Source organism: Doryrhamphus excisus, chromosome 22, assembly GCF_030265055.1.
Source record: "Doryrhamphus excisus isolate RoL2022-K1 chromosome 22, RoL_Dexc_1.0, whole genome shotgun sequence".
NCBI classification, from domain to species: Eukaryota; Metazoa; Chordata; class Actinopteri; order Syngnathiformes; family Syngnathidae; genus Doryrhamphus; species Doryrhamphus excisus.
This window is the reverse complement of record NC_080487.1, coordinates 5,883,169-5,899,335: the sequence shown is the minus strand read 5'-3', so window position 1 is coordinate 5,899,335 and position 16,167 is coordinate 5,883,169. Positions and strand designations below refer to the sequence as shown.

The window sequence follows — 16,167 nt, the reverse complement described above, 5'->3', positions numbered from 1 at the left end:
TACCTCAAAACGAAAGTGACATTGAGAGTGACAATAAATGAAAGAGGCTGACAAGGTGTGTGATGAAGGAATTATGAGGCACTGAATAAGATGCATGCGGACAATGAAAACAGAGGCTACTAGTCAGGTTTGGGGGGAAAAAAAATAATGTAATGTTAATGAGAAATTACAGCGTAATCCCTCAATCCCACCCCTAATCCCACACCGCAAATTCATGAGAATTTCTGATTCCCTTTGCGTGTGTTCAGATTCCTCAAAACGTGAAAGGTTGCCTCATCACTAAAACTAAGATGCTTATGTGTAATATATGTTCCAGCGTTGATATGTACAACAAATCTGATCAGTTCTATTTTGAAATTTTAAAGACAGATTGATTCAATTGTTAAAAATAATGAGGTTGAGGCTGTCGGTCCGGTGGCCTTTTTTTTTCCATTTTGTGATCTCACCAGCAAGTGCAACCACTAACAGACTGTGGGATGAGTTAATGGCAAAAAGCCCGACAATAAGATTGCCTTTTAATTGTCACAACTTGTCAGGCGTTTCCGGCCTCCATCTGTCTCCTGGGATCATTATTCCAGACACGCTAATAAAAAAAAAACATGCATGGCAATGTAATCTCTAGTGGGAATAGACAGTTAAATAAGCATGCCAATAACCCCCCCATGGAACCAAGGCGGGTGGAGTCTATTTATGTCATGGAGAGAGTGAGGGCCACTGCGACAGTGCCCTTGGGAGCCGACTCCCACGATGCACATGCCTGCACAAAAGTACAGTGCATACAGACTTGGACTACACACACACACACACACACACACACACACACTCCTTGTGCAGTTTTAATTAACATTCGGCACAATACTCCTCTGCTCAACACAGCTGAATGAGATGCAAAGCCTCCCTATTCATGACCCGTGGACTCAAGAAAAACAACACACAGTCAATAATCAAGTGAGACAGACCCATCACGACACACTGGCACACACATGCACGGACTAAAAAACACCCGTACATACCTGTGACAACAAAATTAACATCAGCATGCATGAAAAGCCTGCACATGTGACAAATAAAGGGAGGTGATTTAGTTTCAGCAAAAAAGGTAATACATTGCAAAATGTATTCTTTTAGTCCAGCTTTGTGTCTCCCATTGAAAAGGTCAGAAAGAGAGACATTGTCGTTTTGCTGGCTTAGTAGTGGCTTTAGCCAGCCGGGTGGGCTATTACACAGAGTTAGAGGGAAATTGATTGGCTTTCACCCAGCACACATATATAGTCAGGCTAGTACTTCAAGCTTACAACCTCAGCGCACCTCATTGCATGACCGCATAAGGCAGGGCTCGTAAGCATGTTGACTCTTGTTGGCACCTCCAAAACGTGGTAAAGACAATGAAAATAGACAAGCTGTCAATCCTCAGGTGTATGCCCCGCCTACACCGTGTCATTTATAGTTTTCTTCTGTATGTTACACACACGCATTCTGTTTCTACTTTCTTTGAGATGATTGGTTGCAGCACAAGCATAGAGGTGCATGATGCATATCATCACCTTGATTGGACTCTCCCAAGTGTCACATGAAGGAGGGGGGGCTAACCATGAAGTTTCATTCATTCATTTTCTACCGCTTTTCCTCACGAGGGTCGCGGGGGGTGCTGGAGCCTATCCCAGTGACGACAAGCGGCATAGGGTTAGGTGTAGGTTCATAACATGTGAACCAATGGTAATGGTAATGGTAATGGTTTAATTTCATTTGAACATGCATCATATTACAATTGAGTGCATCCCATAATCAGTTCACAGTTCCACATGTCCAAAAGGAGTAGGAAGAAGCAAAGCTTATTAAATCCTACCCCTCCATCTGGTACTTTTACAATCAGTAATTGTTACATTTGTTCACTTCCTGCTTTCCTAATATAGTCTACGGATTTTTTTTTGTTTTATTTATTTTTTATTTTTATTATTATTTTATATATTATTATTTTATTGTATTTAATTGTATTTATTTATTTATTTAAATTTATTTTATGAATTATTATTATTATTATGATTATTATTGTTGTTTTATTTTTTTTTAATGAAGAATGAATGGTTTTCTGGTAAGCTACTATACAATTTGGAGGAAAACATTTATTTAATTGGAAAAGTAAAACCATCTTTTGCGTACTAAATATTCCGTATGCGGACACCTGCAGTGTATAAATGGATGCAACCTGTATCCGTAGAAGTATTTTACAATTTAGTCGGTACAACCTTTGTCCCGGTGCGCTCAGTAGTTTGGAAATTACGATAATAGCAACGAAAATCAGACGTGTATTCTTGAGTCAACGTGACTACCTTCTTCTTCTCCAGTCTCCGGCAGAAGACTGGTTTTAATGACAAAATTGTAAACAAAAATGGTAAAAATGTCAACATTCTAGCACACATCTAACACAGGAAATATATCTGTCAATATTTTGTTCCCAGTGAAAATAAGAAGATTAACCTGTGTTTTGGTGTCAGGAGCGCTTGAAGTTGTGTGCATTGTTCACACTTGTGAGATTAAAATGAGCTTCAAGTAATAAAAAAAAAACACTGAACAAATGCTTGGCGATTCTGTGATACAAAAGAAAAAGTGTGAAAGTGACTTTAGTTGTTTACTGGTCGCTTGTGCCACATTCGCATCTGTCCTCCACGGGTCTGAAGTGTTCCAGGCTGTGTGAACGGGCCATCTGCTCATGGCTTCATTTGGGCAAATTGGCACCTTGAGGGCAAAGCTAGAATGAAACTGGCATGTGTTGCCTCACCTGCCACTCTCAGCAAACAAGTAAATATGTTAAAGAAAGCCCGTGCAAATCACCGTAATATGAAATATCAATAATTTTCTCAAATCAGCCATGAAAAAAGCAGTTTTCCTAGGTTTCTTACGCCCGTTTGGTGGCGAGCAGTGGATGTTTTTTTTTTTTTTTCTTTTCTGCAATCCACCGCCTTCTAGGGCCAGACTGACAGAACGATAGCAATGAAGACGCCAAAGCAAGGAGCAAAGTTAACAATTATAAGGCTATTTCAATTTCATGCTTACCAATTTCAGTCAATAACAAGCCTGAAGTGAGACATTCAAATGTAAGGTACATACAGTGGGAAATATTATTATTATTATTATTATTATTGGTTTACCTGGTTGAAGTTATCCAAAGCCTTGTGCAGGTTGGCGTGCATGCCCGTCGGTGGCTCGTTGGTTATCTTGATAGAGTTCTCGAGGATGCCCTGTGGAATGATATGGCCCTCACGAGTGGACGAAGGCTCAGCACTGACAAAGACCCGGAAGTTCTCATGGCTTCCCTCTGCTCGCTTTTCCAGAAGTTTTTCCAGAGTGCCAAGCCAGCGAGCGACGAGGTGGATATTCTACAAAAGACACCATATTTATTTATTATCAATGAAACTAAAACGGTAATGGTTTTATTTCATTTGAACATGCATCAGATTACAATTGAGTGCATCCCATAATCAGTTCACAGTTCCACATGTCCAAAAGGAGTAGGAAGAAGCAAAGCTTATTAAATCCTACCCCTCCATCTGGTACTTTTAGTACCAGTTACTGTACTTCAGTAACTGTTACATTTGTTCACTTCCTGCTTTCCATAATACACTTTAAGGTTTTTTTTTTTTTTTTTTTTTTTAATAATGTACCTCGTACCGAAGTACCACGTGATATGAGCATCCAATGACATAATGGGTACCATAGTAAGTGTCAATATAGTGATATATTTAGCACATCATGACTGGTTCAAGACTCTCCTCTCTTGTAGAGAAGTATTGGATGACATTTTTAGGTAATTGGTTATTTTTAGTCTTATGCATTATCTTAGCTGTTTGAAGATTTTTGAAGTATTTGTCTAATTTTTTAGCTGTGTATAAACGAATGAATGTTGTATTTTAATGTATATTTTACTCTGTTTCCTGCTTTTATTCAACTCAATTTTTTCTGTAAAGCGTATTTGAGTATTTTGAAAAGCGCTATACAAATAAAATGTATTATTATTATTATTACTATTATTTAAATGGTACACAACGCATTTGAAGCAGTTGTTGGTGGGTGAAACTTCAGCTTGACTTTTCTGCAAATTCATCTCCAGAGTGCAGCACAGGCAGCGGAGCTGACTTGTACGATGACACAGGCTTGGATGAGCTCAATTTTCCATCTCAACTGTCCTGACACTTACAGGACATCCTGTGAATGATAAGCAGTCAGCCGTGCCCCCCCCCCCCCCCCCCCCCCCCCCCCGCAACAAATTTAACCATGCAGCACTGCCCATTCCCTAAATCTAATTACAGCACTAATAACTCTAGTCATTAATTTATAAGCCTCTTTACTTTCTCATCTCCATTTGCTCTTCATATTTAATCTTCCTTTCGATGACTGAGGTTAGCTCTTTTTTTCCAAACGCGGGGACACAAACGGAGAGAAGAATTCCAGTTTTTCCGAGGGATATTGAAAAGAGGAAGCTTAGAGCAAGGGTGAGCAAACTTTTAACTCCTGGGACTACTTGATATTTAAAAACGTTACCGTTACCCAACATTGCTCAGCTGTGCTCCACTTTTAATTACTCTATATGATACAATACACTTAACTTGTACACTTACACTTAACTTAAACTGTATTATGGAAAGCAGGAAGTGAACAAATGTAACAGTTACTGATTGTAAAAATGTCATCCAATACTTCTTCTCTACAAGAGAGGAGAGTTTTTAACCAGTCATGATGTGCTAAATATATCACTATATTGACACTTACTATGGTACCCATTATGTCATTGGATGGTCATATCACCTTGTACTTCGGTACGAGGTACATTATTAAAAAAAAAAAAACAACAACCAAAAAAAACCTTAAAGTGTATTATGGAAAGCAGGAAGTGAACAAATGTAACAGTCACTGATTGTAAAAATACCAGATGGAGGGGTAGGATTTAATAAGCTTTGCTTCTTCCTACTCCTTTCGGACATGTGGAACTGGGAACTGATTATGGGATGCACTCAATTGTAATCTGATGCATGTTCAAATGAAATAAAACCATTACCATTACCATTACCATATGATACATACACACACATAGGTCAGCCCTTTGGTGCAGGCCTATTTTTAATTGCACAATATACGCAATATTATCCCATTACACAGAGAGGCGGGGCGGGTTGGACCGGTGAGCCTTCTGCCTACCCCCGCAATTGGCCCGCTGGCTGCTGGGGCACGGCGGCTTGCTCGGGGTGCCCTGGGCTGCGGGATATTTTGGTCTGGTCTGCCTATCTGGTCTGATGCTAGGCATCTCTTCATTGCACTACTTTATTGCACTACTGTACATATTACTATTATATCTTATCACATTCATATATATTTATATTTATATCTCTGTATATATCCACACTGTATCATAGTAATAGCCTGATTATAGTTTGTACATATATCTGTCCTTCATTCATTCATTTTCTACCACTTTTTCCTCACGAGGGTCGCGGGGGTGCTGGAACCTATCCCAGCTGTCTTCGGGCGAGAAGCGGGGTACCCCCTGGACCAGCCAATCACAGGGCACATATAGACAAACAACCATTCACACTCACATTCATACCTAGTCGCCAATTAACCTAGCATGTTTTTTGAATGTGGGAGGAAACCGGAGTACCCGGAGAAAACCCACGCATGCACGGGGGTTTTCTTAAGAAACATTATTAGAGCCCTGTAGACATGACAAAACACGACTATAGTCACATTTATACTCTTTTTATTTACAACATATTGCGCAACTGCAGGGTCTTGAGACACATGCTAACTCGCAAACTAGAGAGCTAGCGACCTAAACGGTAGCCTCCAAGTTATTTCCTTTAAACTTAAAAAGCTAAAAACTTACCACTTCCACACGGATAGGGAGGATAACTATCAACAGTTATTTAACCTTTAACATGAACATTAATCAAACATAATTTTTTTGGCCGAGGGTGGAATCGAGCCCTGGTCCTCCTAGCTGTGAGGTCTACGCGCTTACCACTCGACCACCGTGCCGTTATTTACTTATATGGTATTTATAAATTTGCACTTCTGGTTGGATGCTAACTGCATTTTGTTGCCCTGTACCAGTGACATGAGCAATAACAATAAAGTTGAATCTAATCTAATCTAATCTAATCATCAGTCACTCCTGAACTACACACATTACAAACAAAAACAAACAGAGTAGCATTCTACAGTGGTCTCCAGTGTCTGTCATTAATGTTACATTGATGAGACAACAGAACGTCTGCTACCATAGCTGGGGGAGACAAGGTGATAGTATGTTTCTCTCATGATGCCCTAATGAATGGCTCTATGCATGATAAGTCTAAATTCAAGTAGTTGTTTATCCACCCGTTCCTCTTGGCTTGTAAATAGGCAATAAAAAGGCCGAAGAAAAGAGAAAAGAGAGAGCATCCTCACAGTTTGCAAAGGTAATGAAACCATTCATCCTGGCTACACTCTGTAAAGTAAAGAAAGACAGATGGACTGCAAGTCAACCACCCAACAAACACCAAAAGAGCAGTCTCTATTTTAGTCTTTTGAATTAGGTGACCTTCAAAAAAAGGAATACGTGTGATGCACTGATGCAACACAACCCGAGGGAATGCCCGACGATGCTTCTTCCGCGTGCATGCCAAGAAGCAATACTATGGATAACTGCACCCTGAGCTCCATTACAGCAGCGGCATGGGAGTCTGATACAGCAACACTATGGACAAGGCTTGAGGACACACAGGACAAAATGACTGGCAGCTCAGTCTGAATGCCATTATATTCCCAAATGGACCAAACAGTTAAGTTACGTTCAACTGTCAAACGGTTCAAGTCCAATGCTGTACATCCTGTTTTTTTCCAATACAAACCTGAAAGATTAGACTTTTTTTTATCTGACATTACACCAGGGGTCTCAAACTCAATTTACCTGGGGGCCACTGGAGCTAGGGTCTGGGTGAGACAGGTCCCCCCCCCCCAAAAAAAAACGCATTTATTAAAAACAGAAAAATATGTAAACTTTTTCAGTGCTTTGGTTCCGATTTTCTACAATAAAAGCTCTGATAAAACATTCCACTGTTCTCAAATATCTTAATTTTTATTTTTCTGCACAAAATAAGATGAAAAATAAATAAACAAATCAAGAATAAAGAAAATCAATCAATCAGTAATAAATACCCAAAGACAGCTGGGATAGGCTCCAGCACCCCCACGACCCTCGTGAGGAAAAGCGGTAGAAAATGAATGAATGAATATATATATTTTTTACTCTCATACATGTAAAAAGTCATTTCAGTATGCTGAAAAGCAGAAATGTAATGTTCTTTATTCATTCATTCATTTTCTACCGCTTTTTTCCTCACGAGGGTCGCAGGGGGTGCTGGAGCCTATCCCAGCTGTCTTCGGGCGAGAGGCGGGCTACACCCTGGACTGGTTGCCAGCCAATCACAGGGCACATATAGACAAACAACCATTCACACTCACATTCATACCTATGGACAATTTGGGGTCGCCAATTAACCTAGCATGTTTTTGGAATGTGGGAGGAAACCGGAGTACCCGGAGAAAACCCACGCATGCACGGGGAGAACATGCAAACTCCACACAGAGATGGCCGAGGGTGGAATTAAACCCTGGTCTCCTAGCTGTGAGGTCTGTGCGCTAACCACTCGACCGCCTTGCCACCTAATGTTCTTTACTTCTCATCTGTCTGCAACAAGTCAAATACTTTGCCGTCCACACGCATTTTTTAAGATTCCAAAATCTTCTTCCTGGCTGAAATTTTAAATCTTCCTTTTTAAGGACAAAAACATGGATGAAAGCCCCCCCCCCCAAAAAAAAAAAAATCTGCATTTATGTGGAGATTGCCTCCATGTCTGTTTAAAGCAGTGCTTCTCAAATAGTGTGGCGGGCTCCCTGGGGGTGACGGGGAACTGTCGGGGGTGGGGGTGGGGGGTGGGGGGGGGTCATTTTAATGCAGTCCTACCAACATGTCCAAGTGGATATAGTATTCAACATGCAATTTGAATCTTGAATACGCTTGCATGCGCTCTGTATTTTTTATTTTCATTTCCCTGGTTTCAGTTTCAAGTTCAGTCTGTGCGGTACAGATAAATGAATAAATATTATCAATTTGCTAGTATTGCAATTTCAACGAGAAAAATTGTTTTTGCCTTGGTGGGGGGCATGACAAAAAATAATATAGAAGCATTGCTTTAAAGTGAAAGTCCTGCATCCCTCTTACAAATACAAGTCTTGCTTAACTTCAACAATATCTGGATTAAGAATGAGTGAGTCACTTAATATTCCAGAGACAACCAAAGCTTTCTTGCTCCAAAGTATATTCCAAGGAAGAGATTGTGGGAGAAAACGTTTAAATTCCCTCTCGTTTTTTTTCCCTGCCTTATCTGCACCTCTTTCTGCTACCGCCTGCAAATGGTTTAGTCATAAATGTGCAAAAAATGCAGGCTAGTTTAGGCCCCTTGATTCTCGGCGCCTGGCCTGTGTGGGATATTCAGCTGCAATCTGCTGGACTGATTGCCTCTCCATTGCCCTTCCGCCCCATTCCCACAGGGCTGCTTTCAAAGATTTTGCCTCTCTGTCTCTCAAGCCCATCTCAGCAGGACCTAGCGCTCTGTAGTATAATTATCCAAACGGTGAAGGACCCGGCACACTGCCCTGAAGGACTTGCACCTGCCAGTAGGTGAGGAAAAGTGAAGAGCGTTTATACTTGAATGGAGATAAAGAATTTCAATCATAATACAATTACACGGAGCAATAAAAGAGTGGGAAAGAAGACTAAACGAACAAAGAGCATCTAATGTCAGGAGATATGACTGGTAAATTACGTGATGGAATATGAGAGCATCACCGTGTTTTCCTCTCCTTGTCGTCCAGTGTTGTGGAAGCTCCCAGCAGGCGGGCAGATAGTTGATGATAAAGCGAGTGGGAGGTTTGTTGCTAGGGGGACAATCCCTTTTTAAGTCTATCGATCTTGATGCTTATGCCAAGGTAATTAAACAACCGCTTGTCTATGCTATCCTTCATCTTGAAGTGGAAGTTGTGGCATTCTATTTTTTTTTTCTTTCCTACTTATCTAACATCTATGCGTATAAATGCATCGGCCCTTAAAAGGAAAAGTCGAGTGTGGTGTTCAGGCGCGTGCTTTATATCTTTAACTTAGCAGATGTGCGGGAACAGACATCATGGGTGGAGATGTTCGACTATTGAATGCACAAAAAAAATCACAAAAAGAGCAAAAATGCATCAAGGTCGTCACAGCAAGTCAATCACACAAGCGATTTGGTGATTTGAAGCCTTTCATCCCATTTGTCCTGGCTTGGGAATAGCTCTGGACATCTGCAGTGGATAGGGATTGGGTCCCTGGTTGGGGATCACCACCAGGGTGGCAAAATGTAAAAAGTTGCCATGTTTATGACAGTGGAACTGGTTTATGGTGACGCCCTTTGGACTGGCTGTCGGGCGTCAACATAACTGAATCCGAAACTTGCCATTGCGTGCACATTTACTTTGGCTATACAGTCTGTTATTTATTGCACTTAATTGGTTGCAAACCGGGCGGCACGGTGGTCGAGTGGTTAGCGCGCAGACCTCACAGCTAGGAGACCAGGGTTCAATTCCACCCTCTGAGTTTGCATGTTCTCCCCGTTGCATGGGTTTTCTCCGGGTACTCCGGTTTCCTCCCACATTCCAAAAACATGCTAAGTTAATTGGCCACTCCAAATTGTCCATAGGTATGAATGTGAGTGTGAATGGTTGTTTGTCTATATGTGCCCTGTGATTGGCTGGCCACCAGTCCAGGGTGTACCCCGCCTCTCGCCCGAAGACAGCTGGGATAGGCTCCAGCACCCCCCGCGACCCTCGTGAGGAAAAAAAGCGGTAGAAAATGAATGAATGAATGGTTGCAAACCGGGCGGCACAGCGGTCGAGTGGTTAGCGCGAAGACCTCACAGCTGGGAGACCAGGGTTCAATTCCACCCTCGGAGTTTGCATGTTCTCCCCGTTGCATGGGTTTTCTCCGGGTACTCTGGTTTCCTCCCACATTGCAAAAACATGCTAGGTTAATTGGCCACTCCAAATTGTCCATAGGTATGAATGAGTGTGAATGGTTGTTTGTCTATATGTGCCCTGTGATTGGCTGGCCATCAGGCGCGCTTTTGGCATTCTTCTCACACTCCTAATGAATAAAAAGAAAGAATCAGAACAACGGTGGCACGGCGGTCTAGTGGTTAGCGCGCAGACCTCACAGCTAGGAGATCAGGGTTCAATTCCACCCTCTGAGTTTGCATGTTCTCCCCGTTGCATGGGTTTTCTCCGGGTACTCCGGTTTCCTCCCACATTCCAAAAACATGCTAGGTTAATTGGCCACTCCAAATTGTCCATAGGTCTGAATGTGAGTGTGAATGGTTGTTTGTCTATATGTGCCCTGTGATTGGCTGGCCACCAGTCCAGGGTGTACCCCGCCTCTCGCCCGAAGACAGCTGGGATAGGCTCCAGCACCCCCCGCGACCCTCGTGAGGAAAAAAAGCGGTAGAAAATGAATGAATGAATGGTTGCAAACCGGGCGGCACGGCGGTCGAGTGGTTAGCGCAAAGACCTTACAGCTAGGAGACCAGGGTTCAATTCCACCCTCTGAGTTTGCATGTTCTCCCCGTTGCATGGGTTTTCTCCGGGTACTCCGGTTTCCTCCCACATTCCAAAAACATGCTAGGTTAATTAGCCATTCCAAATTGTCCATAGGTATGAATGTGAGTGTGAATGGTTGTTTGTCTATATGTGCCCTGTGATTGGTTGGGCATCAGGCGCGCTTTTGGCATTCTTCTAACACTCCTAATGAATAAAAAGAAATAATCAGAACAACTCTACATAACACTGTAATGATTGAAGTCAGGGAACTTGCAGTAATTGCGCAACAGAGAATGGTTGACGCCAAACAAAAGAAGTTCCCACACCTGAGTTTGCAGTCTTCCATGAATTGGTGCATTTTGATTATTATAGACAAGAAATAAATGAATAAATCTGCTAACAGATGACGCACCAAAATGTCACATTTTCTTCCTTGGCACATAACGCAAATCTCAGTCATCAAATGTCAGTGATGCTGATTGCTGCATATGGCACATAGACAAACAGGAAGTTGCCCACATCACCTCCTACTTGGGCTACCGTTTGGCAATTCATTCAATAAGGTGAGTGGGCTCGCTTGGAACTAAACTGTTCTTTAATTCAATATATAGAACACGCTGCTTGTGTTCTCCGTTTGTGTGTGTGTGTGCTCACACTGTACCTGCAATATGACCCAATGGCCCTTCTCAGCCGCCAAGTCAAGAGCTTGCTCAGCTGCCGCCTCCTGACCTTGACCCAGTGCCACATTGTGGAAGTTCTTCTTGTCAAAGGTGAAACCCAGCTTCTTTCCTATAAATGAAGTAAACACATTGCAAATAACAATTGCCATGGTTTATCAGTTGTGTTACATTCCATTAAGGCTCATCATGTTTCAACACATACAGTGGTATGAAAAAGTATCTGAACATTTTGGAATTTCTCACATTTCTGGATAAAATTACCATCAAATGTGATCCGATCTTTGTCAAAATCACACAGATGAAAAAACAGTGACTGCTTCAACTAAAACCACCCAAACATTTATAGGTTTTCAAGACTTTAAAGAGTTTAAAAAACAGTGTCTGCTTTAACTAAAACCACCCAAACATTTATAGGTTTTCAAGAGTTTAAAAAACTGTGTCTGCTTTAACTAAAACCACCCAAACATTTATAGGTTTTCAAGACTTTAAAAAACAGTGTCTGCTTTAACTAAAACCACCCAAACATTTATAGGTTTTCAAGAGTTTAAAGAGTTTAAAAAACAGTGTCTGCTTTAACTAAAATCACCCAAACATTTATAGGTTTTCAAGAGTTTAAAAAACAGTGTCTGCTTTAACTAAAACCACCCAAACATTTATAGGATTTCAAGAGTTTAAAGGGTTTAAAGAGCAATTGAAAACAATTTTTACCAAACAATTTAAGTCAGGTGTGTGCCCAATCACGGATGAGTGGCTTAAAGCTGCCGTGCTCACTATAAAACACACACATGTAAGAATTTTCTTGATGAGAAGCATTGTCTGAGGTGCACCATGGTTCTGAGAGCTGTCTGAAGACCTGGGATCAAGAATTGTTGATTTGTATAAAGCTGGGAAAGGATAGAAAACCATCTCTAAAAGTGTTAATTCTCTCCGGCCGTCCACCAAAGATGACGCCAAAAGTTCAGCGCAGAATACTCTAAAAAAGAACCCTAGAGTGTCTGCTAAAGACTTACAGAAATCACTGGCACAGTCCAATATCTCTGTGCACATATCCACTATACTACAAACTGGAGTCGGAAAAAAGCACAGCTTATTTCATATTTTTATTTGTTTGATTTATTGTTGTATTCATTTTTCACTCCACTGGCCGGTGCATTGACATTAACATTGGCATATTGGCATGCATCCACATTTTTGTATATATGCCAAAATTAGCCAAAAGGCTATTTTTCAGTGCTACCCTGTCTCTGTATCTATTCCGGATAATTTTATTCACACCTTTTACATGTTAACATTTTCTTTGCTTGTATGTTGTCATTGAAACTTTGTTACGTGCTGTGTTTGTGACTGAAAGAAATAGAGAATGTGTTGAGAATATTGACGCCAACCTGACAGTGAAAGCGGGCTGCTAATCTAACGCGCAGTAAGACATTAAAACCTTTAATTTAACCAGAAAGGAAATGGGTTCTTACCTGTGCTGTCCCATTGAGATTTACCAATACAATTACTTTTGTGTCATTAAAACCTAAACCTTCAAGCAGACAGATAGCAAAGTTCTCGTCGTAGGAATATTAGCCTCCTATGGAGCCCAAAATCATTTAATCAATGGCAGCGTATTTTAAAGCTAACAGCAATGGGAAAACACAGCGGCTGTAATAAAAGCTTCTCCTCGCGGCTGCAGCTCAGTGACTGTTACAACCCCCGTGCTCTCTCGGCAGCAGCGTTATGATAACTTCCAGCTTTGAAAGATGGAGCATGAGGCTGCTGATATGCAGTTGACATGCCTTTTGCTCACAATTCCAGGCAGACTCCTTGCTGTGATCATATAAGAAAAGGTTCAATGAAGCTTCAATGTATGTTTCAACTCCAGTGGATTCAACATGATTTGGATTTGTTATTTGTTATTAATGCTGGCTTTTGTCAAACAAACCACAAATGTGGCTGTGACGAAGGTGTTAAATGACTTGTATGTATGATGTGTATGGGAAGTAAACTTGCTGATATACGTAGTTAATAACTATAAAAGCAATCTTCACTCGCTAAATGTACTGCAAAAAAGGTCAGTAAGGATAATTCATAATGCCGCCTACAGAGAACATACTAACTCCTTATTTCTAAAATCACAAATACTTCAACTTGCTGATATAGTTCATCTTCAAACAGCTAAAATAATGCATAAGGCTAAAAATAACCAATTAGCTAAAAATGTCATCCAATAATTCTCTACAAGAGAGGAGAAATATGATCTCAGGGAAGAAGTACATTTGAAACACTTCTATGCTAGGACTATGTTAAAAAGCCATAGCATTTCAGTATGTGGAATCAAACTATGGAATGGATTGAGTAAGGACCTCAAACAATGCACAACGATGAGCCAATTCAAGAAACAATACAAGCAGTTGATGTTTGCTAAATACAAGGATGAAGAGTCTTGAACCAGTCATGATGTGCTATATATATCACTATATTGACACTTACTATGGTACCCATTATGTCATTGGATGCTCATATCACCTCATACTTCGGTACATGACAAAAAATAAAAAAAATAAAATTATAACAATAATAATAATAAAAATAATATAAATTCATAAAATATTTTTAATAAATTTAAATAAATAAATAAATAAATACAATTAAATACAATAAAATATTAAAAATAAATAAATAAATAATAATAACAATAAATAAAACCAAAAAAAAGAAGAGTCTTGAACCAGTCATGATGTGCTATATATATCACTATATTGACACTTACTATGGTACCCATTATGTCATTGGATGGTCATCGTATTTCGGTACGAGGTGCATTATTAAAAAAAAAACTAAAAAAAAACACTGTATTATGGAAAACAGGAAGTGAACAAATCACCTCGTATTTCGGTATGAGGTGCATTATTAAAAAAAACACAAAAAAACACAAAAAACTGTATTATGGAAAGCAGGAAGTGAACAAATGTAACAGTTACTGATTGTAAAAGTACCAGATGGAGGGGTAGGATTTAATAAGCTTTGCTTCTTCCTACTCCTTTTGGACATGTGGAACTGTGAACTGATTATGGGATGCAGTCAATTGTAATCTGATGCATGTTCAAATGAAATAAAACCATTACCAAGTAAAGGTACATATTCACAATTCAGCATTCCATCCTTGCAAATTTGTGTGAAAACATATTTCCTTTTTCGGCTGAAAACACACCTCAATCACCGTAAATTGGTAATTGTTTGTAAATACAGAAAGTTTAATATCATAAATTGTTACTGGGATTGCAACACGCAAGCAGTGTGGCCTATATGTATGAAATCACGGTAATATGGTAGCCTGACAACCAGGCTAAAGGCTAGACTGTGAAGCCAATGGTATTTACTTCCAGCAGTGGTGTCATGTGATAAGTATGCGGCCTTTTTTGTATAAATCCCTTCAATCTACTCAGAGTGTCTTGGCAGTGATGACGTCAATCAGAGAAAAGACACGGCTGACGTGATGGACTGTCTGGCCGGTGATGTTATGTTGCACACAGAGTAGCAAGTACTGCGCTTGACTCCAGTAGTCCGTTTGACAAACATCTCACGTTTCCCCAACATGAAGAAAAATGACAGCTGCACTGACTGTATGCATGCTTTGATAAACACCCGCATGCTTCCAGGCAGAGTCCCAGGGCTTATTAAAGATAAAACAGGCAAAAGCATTACCGTGTTTCTCCACATCCTTCAAAGGATCGACTCCAGGAGAGAGGATGAAGAACATGGGCGTTGTCGGACCCGACTCTTCAAAGGATGCAGCAAAGTCCAGAGATCTGCCAATCACATACTTGCCCCCCAGTTTCTCCTCCACAAAGTCTCTGTAGAAAGAAGGGAGCTCTTATCTTATCTGCAGCACTTTTTTTTTGCTATCTTTGACAGACGAGCTGAGTGACTCAGAAGTGTCAGAAGTCTTCTGTAGTTTGGTTAGACGGCGACTTAAAGGCAAACAGTAACCCATGACAGATTTTTGTCCATAGTTGTAATAGAAGTCACTTCATCATTGCTACGTGTTTCCTGCACATCTAAACTATTTCACCACCGAGACTCCAAATATGACTTGCACAGTATTACTACTTGGTAGGTGTGTAACCATAAATGGGTTCTTATCCAGATTTACTGTAACAGAGAGAGACAGAAAAATAAAAATGCAAAAAAAAGCCTTAAAAACTGGGCTGTTTCTCTTCCCCATAGTATGTCTTCTGATAGTTGTGCAACCTTGATGACTGACTGCAAGAAAAATCTGACCTGTGGGCTGTGGATTCTTCCACCAAGTACCCAGTCATGTTCTGCACTGGGATCAAATCATTATTTCCTTCAAAACGGTACTAATTGCTTGATTAACTTTTTTTTTACATTCAATAAACCCAACAAACATTCCGAACTGTTAATTCATTCATTCATTTTCTATCGCGGGGGTGCTGGAGCCTATCCCAGCTATCTTCGGGCGAGAGGCGGGGTACACCCTGGACTGGTGGCCAGCCAATCACAGGGCACATATAGACAAACAACCATTCACACTCACTCATTTGGAATGCGGGAAGAAACCGGAGTACCCGGAGAGAACCCACGCATGTACAGGAAGAACATGCAAACTCCACACAAAGATGCCCAAGTGGAGAATCGAACCCAGATCTTCCGATCTCCTGACTGTGTGGCCTACACAACATTCATTCATTCATTCATTTTCTACCGCTTATCCGCACGAGGGTCGCGGGGCATGCTGGAGCCTATCCCAGCTGTCTTCGGCCGAGAGGCGGGGTACACCCTGGACTGGTGGCCAGCCAATCACAGGGCACATATAGACAAA

At 40.8% G+C, this 16,167-nt stretch overlaps 1 protein-coding gene across 1 annotated transcript in view; it reads right to left on the bottom strand.

Moving 5' to 3' along the window:
- The window catches only part of dnah9 (dynein, axonemal, heavy chain 9), a 176,516-nt gene that overhangs the window by 16,352 nt on the left and 143,997 nt on the right, over positions 1-16,167 (bottom strand). The window contains exons 68-70 of the mRNA XM_058060982.1: positions 15,030-15,178; positions 11,321-11,448; positions 3,150-3,377 (exon numbers count right to left, since the gene is read on the bottom strand). Coding sequence (XP_057916965.1) covers positions 3,150-3,377; positions 11,321-11,448; positions 15,030-15,178 — 505 coding nt within the window. The remainder of the gene's footprint in view (positions 1-3,149; positions 3,378-11,320; positions 11,449-15,029; positions 15,179-16,167) is intronic.